The sequence below is a fragment of the Aplysia californica genome, unplaced genomic scaffold (genome assembly GCF_000002075.1).
Source record: "Aplysia californica isolate F4 #8 unplaced genomic scaffold, AplCal3.0 scaffold00100, whole genome shotgun sequence".
In the NCBI taxonomy this organism is placed as follows: Eukaryota; Metazoa; Mollusca; class Gastropoda; order Aplysiida; family Aplysiidae; genus Aplysia; species Aplysia californica.
In genome coordinates, this window is record NW_004797370.1 from 390,422 (window position 1) to 395,160 (window position 4,739).

The 4,739-nt window shown below is 44.8% G+C and overlaps 1 protein-coding gene across 1 annotated transcript in view; it reads right to left on the bottom strand.

The window, feature by feature from the left end:
- Positions 1 to 2,987, bottom strand: part of LOC101847028 (protein Fe65 homolog) — a gene marked incomplete at its 5' end in the record, with an annotated part of 33,533 nt that extends 30,546 nt beyond the window's left edge. The window contains 2 exon segments of the mRNA XM_013080799.2: positions 1,821 to 2,016; positions 2,866 to 2,987. Coding sequence (XP_012936253.1) covers positions 1,821 to 2,016; positions 2,866 to 2,987 — 318 coding nt within the window.
- Positions 2,988 to 4,739: the final 1,752 nt, after the last annotated feature.

The following is a 4,739-nucleotide window of genomic DNA, read 5'->3' on the forward strand; positions in this document are numbered from 1 at the left end:
CCCCCTCTCTCTCTCTCTCTCCGCCTCGCCCTCCCTATTTCTCTGCCTCTCTCTGCTTTATTTTTTATTCTCTTGCAATAATATCTACAGGTTTTCATAATTTTCTGTCTTTCCTCTTCACCTTATTTTGCTGTCCCCACTCCCCTCCGTTCCCGAACTCTTTCTCCCTGAATTACTATCTCTGTCTCTCTCTTTCTGTCTTACATTCTCTCTTTCTGTCTGTCCTTCTATATCGCTCCTTTCTTTGGACCGTTATCTGTTTCACTTTAGATTGCTCCCCCCCCCCTCTCTACCTCCCTCTCTCCCCCACCCAATCTTCCTCGCCCACATAACTCCTCCCGTTTACTCTTCGAGGAATACAATAAAAGCTTTAGTTACGTGAACAGAATAAATTACCAAAAAGAATTTCCCCCAAAAAGGTGGCTTTGAAATGTGACGTAGGATCTACCAGTGGCACTCTCTAACTACTCGTAAACATCAACTTCAACCGTTGAACCCAGAATCAAACCTGGAACTAAACCGTCTCACAATGCGTCCACCACGTCTTTGCTTCAGACAAGACAACCATACATACTATAAAACATCCCTTGCGTCTTCTTCTTCTTCGATATATTTTTGTTTATTTGTATGAGTAAAGAAAAACACACCCAAAAAATAACGACAATTTACTAGATGTTTAAAAAAGAAAAGTAAGAAAGATGACCCCCACCCCTCCAACTTAAAGCAAACGGGGGTGGGGGGGGGGGTTCAACAGAAAGAAGTAGGAACAACCAGTAGCGCTCCCCAAACACCGTTTCTCATTGATAGATAGGTTATAAAAACCCAGTGAACTAAAAGAAGTACGATCTAGTAGTGGCGCCTTCCAACCACCCACACTCATCAGCGCTCTCCCCCGTTCTTCTTCTTTATCACGTTCGTCTTTTTTCTGATCTTCCTCTCCTCCTTCAACTCAAACGTCAGCTCTGCCATTACGATCTTTCGTCTCTCGCAGCCCCTCCGATCTCGCGGGAGTCTCTCGAGGTACTTTTAAGTCTCTCCGCGCCCGCACACACACACACACACACACACACACACACACACACACACACACACACACCAGCCTCCAATCAGTAACTACACCCCACCAACCCCATCCCATATTCACTTCCCTGACCATAGTAGGATCTTTCTCTCTCTCTCTCTCTCTCTCTCTCTCTCGCTCTCTTTCTGATTATACACAAATCTCCCCCTGCCCCGCTTCCCCCTCCCATCTTTTCCTGTTTCAGGGCTCAGTTCAACACAAGCCCAATCAGGGGTGGCGAGAAAGCGATATACACAAAGAAAGCACTTTATTCCATGCAGAAGTGGAGGGTGGACACTTCCGTAGAGAGAAGAGAGAAAGCGAGAGGAGGAGAGAAAGTTAGATTGAGGGGGAGTGTGAGGGAGAAAAAAAAAAAAGAAGAGAGAGAGAGAGAGAGAGAGAGAGAGAGAGAGAGAGAGAGAGAGAGAGAGCGCGAGAGAGCAAGCATCAACGACAAAAATATTTCAAACCCTCCACCGCCATCACCATCACAAAACCATCAACATATCCACCTCCCAACAGAACCCTCGACAAAATACAGCCACCCCAAAAAAAGAAAAAACCCTACAAAAACACAAAAACAACAACTACAAACAAGCAGCCTTCTACCAAACAAAAAACAACAACAAAAACCAAACACATACAACAAACAAACACACACAAACAAACAAACAAACAAACACACACACACACACACAAGCACAAGCACAAACCACCAGCACTGCACACAAGAAAAGACAAATTATAATACAGTACTCACATCTCCCCACCGCCCCACGGCGTCATTGATGTCGTTCCGGCCCAGCGACAGGTCCACAATGCACTTGTTCACCGCCTTGCTGCTCCGCTCCGGGGTCAGGTCCTCCTCGGCGATTCGAACCCAGCCCAAGGAGCGCACGGAGAAGCGGGCACAGCGCTCGGAGCTACCCTCCTTCTGACTCGCCTGACGGGACGAGCTGGGGAAAGGGAAGTTTGCTTTACGTCCCAGTAACAATTTTACGGCACTTTCAACACAAATAAGTCATATAAGTGGCGAAGATAACGATAGGAAGTCTTTTAGTTTTAGTAGAGGTTTTACGGCGCTCCCAACTGCATAAGGCCATACGAGCGCCAGAAGATTAGAGGTGTAACCAAGAGAGTAACAAACACAAACAAGAAGTCTGGAGTGTAACATGCAAAGAAAAAGAGGAGGGATAAGGACAATAAATGTTTGAAAGGAATTAAGAAGCAAACCCCACCAGAGATCTGCCAACTACGATAAGGAAGAGAGGGAAAATGGAAGATAAACTAGTAAAATTTCTGTGGTTCAAAAAGACAATAGCTGAAATATATAAATATTACGGAGCATCACTGTACCCCTACCGAATAAAAATCTAAACACATTAAAGGTCGTTTAGCGCTGGAGAAGAGTAAGGCTGACAGACAGATAGACTCAACGGAAGGGAAAATAAAAATAGAAACTACCACTGGCGCCCTCCAACCACCCGCATTGAAAGAGACCCCCCCCCCCCCGCATTCACCCCCTAAAAAAACAAAAACAACTCCACCTACAACCCCCCCCCCCTCACACACAAAATCTACTAGTAGAGAGAGACATACCGGTACAACAACGGCCATTTAGTGCTTGGAACAAATATCGAAAGACAGGCTAACACAACAGTATCAGACGAAAAAACAACAATCAACAACCAAAAAGTAGCGGGCCTCCAAACACCCGCACACGACGACAAGACCTACGGCGGTATTGATAAAACGACATTCATATTAAAAACAACAAAAAGTCAAAGACCGACTGGCGTACTCACAGGGACTGGAGGCTCTTGGCGGCGTACTGCAGGGCGTGACCTTCGAACTCTGCCAGGTGGCGCTCTGTGCTGGAACCCACGCTGCCCGGAGTGGACGGGATGGACGCACTGGAGCTTGACCCCTGAAGGACGAGATAAGGTCATACGGTCAAGGTCAGGTTGTAAATGTCACAGATAGTATTTACAAGCCACATATTTTAGAATGAAATAAAATGATTGTTTATTTATTGGTTAGCCCACTCCTTCAGAAAGCATTGCCTGCCCATACCACCACATCCCCGGATTTCCACATTTAGTTTGGTTAAAAAGAAGTGAATTGACACTGTAACGGTTATCTCCTGCAGGGAAAACAGTAATTGTTTGTTTGTTTATTTGTTCGGGGAAAAAAATAACCACATCGACACAATAGTGGTCGTTTAATCCTGGGAAAAGTAAGACAGACGTACAGACAGAAACAAAAGAGGAAAAGTTTAAAAAAAGTAGGGCCTAATAGTGGCACCTTCCAACCCCCCGCAAAAACAGAAAGACAGAGAGGCAGAAACAAAAAGGGGAAAGAAAGTAGTAGGATCAATCAGCCTCATCCTAAGCATTAAACAGAATTATTGAAGGTCGGCGTTGACATCAAACAATACATGTGGGTAAGTGTATAAGAAACAGTTTTATCTATAACAAAGCGGAGGTTGTCATTTTCGCTACAGGCAGCCGTGCTCATTTTCAAAAATTGTTTTAATGTAGGAGTTTTTACGCCTTCATCTAGACAGTTCATATCATTTAGAAGGCGGGCTTTTATTCTGCCTGTTGGGGTCGATCTGGGCTGAGAGGGATACAACGACCAAGCAGACAGACCGATATACTTGATAAAAATTCTTCCCACGCGGAAATCGAAGTCTTGTCTCCAGCATGCAAAGGCGAGACACCGAATCGCTATACAGCAGACGCCGGTGTTAAGAAGTTTGACACAAATAAAGGAACGCGCAAGACCCAACCCCCCCCCAAAAAAAAACAAAAAACAAAAAAAACAAAAACAAAACACAAAACAACAACAACAACAAAAACCACAAAAAACCACCAAAAAACCCACAAAGCATTATAAGACCAAGCTGCACAATTCAGCTAACGTTCTTTCATCAAAATCCTGAAATGAATGTAAGGCAACCGATACGGGGTGAAGATGGCGGGGTCGGGGGGCGCATATCAATCATGTATACGCTCCTCCAGTATAGATGAAGAAAGATATTCCCCCGAGTTCTAGAACTGAGGGAATAGGAAGGAAAATAAAAGTGGGGAGTGGGCGGCTAAGGGAGTGAGAATGGGGGATAGGGAAGAAAATAGGGAAGTGGGGGGGGGGGGGTTGAACTCGATAATAAGCAAAGATAAGAAGATACAAGATAAGATACACCCGGCCCTTTTAGCCCAATCCTACTTTATCCCCTCGTAAACAGCAACTGCATATAAAAATGGGTCTGGTTCGATAGAAGGGACGTCCTGGACCTTTTTACTTCCTCAAACAGGAGAAGAAAAAAACCCGCGCTGGATCTCACAAAAGCGAGGACAAGACAAGGCGACATTTTTGCAGCATGCAGAGCTTAGCTCAGCCCGGTTCAGCTATTCTTTTGTTTTGTTTTTGTTTCAGTAAAGAATTTTACTCCATTCGCAGCAAATAAAGGCTGTGTAAGTGTCTAAAATTAGAGGTGTTACCAAAAATTAACTTGCACAGTAAAGAAAAAGAAATAAGGACGATATATGTTGCTGGAAAGGAATAGAAGGAGCACATCAAATCAGAGCACTCGCAAACAAACCCCTCCCTATGATAAGACGAGGAGGCATTTCAGCGGGATTTAGAGCTTAGCTCAGCCAGAGGTCGGAGCCTCACA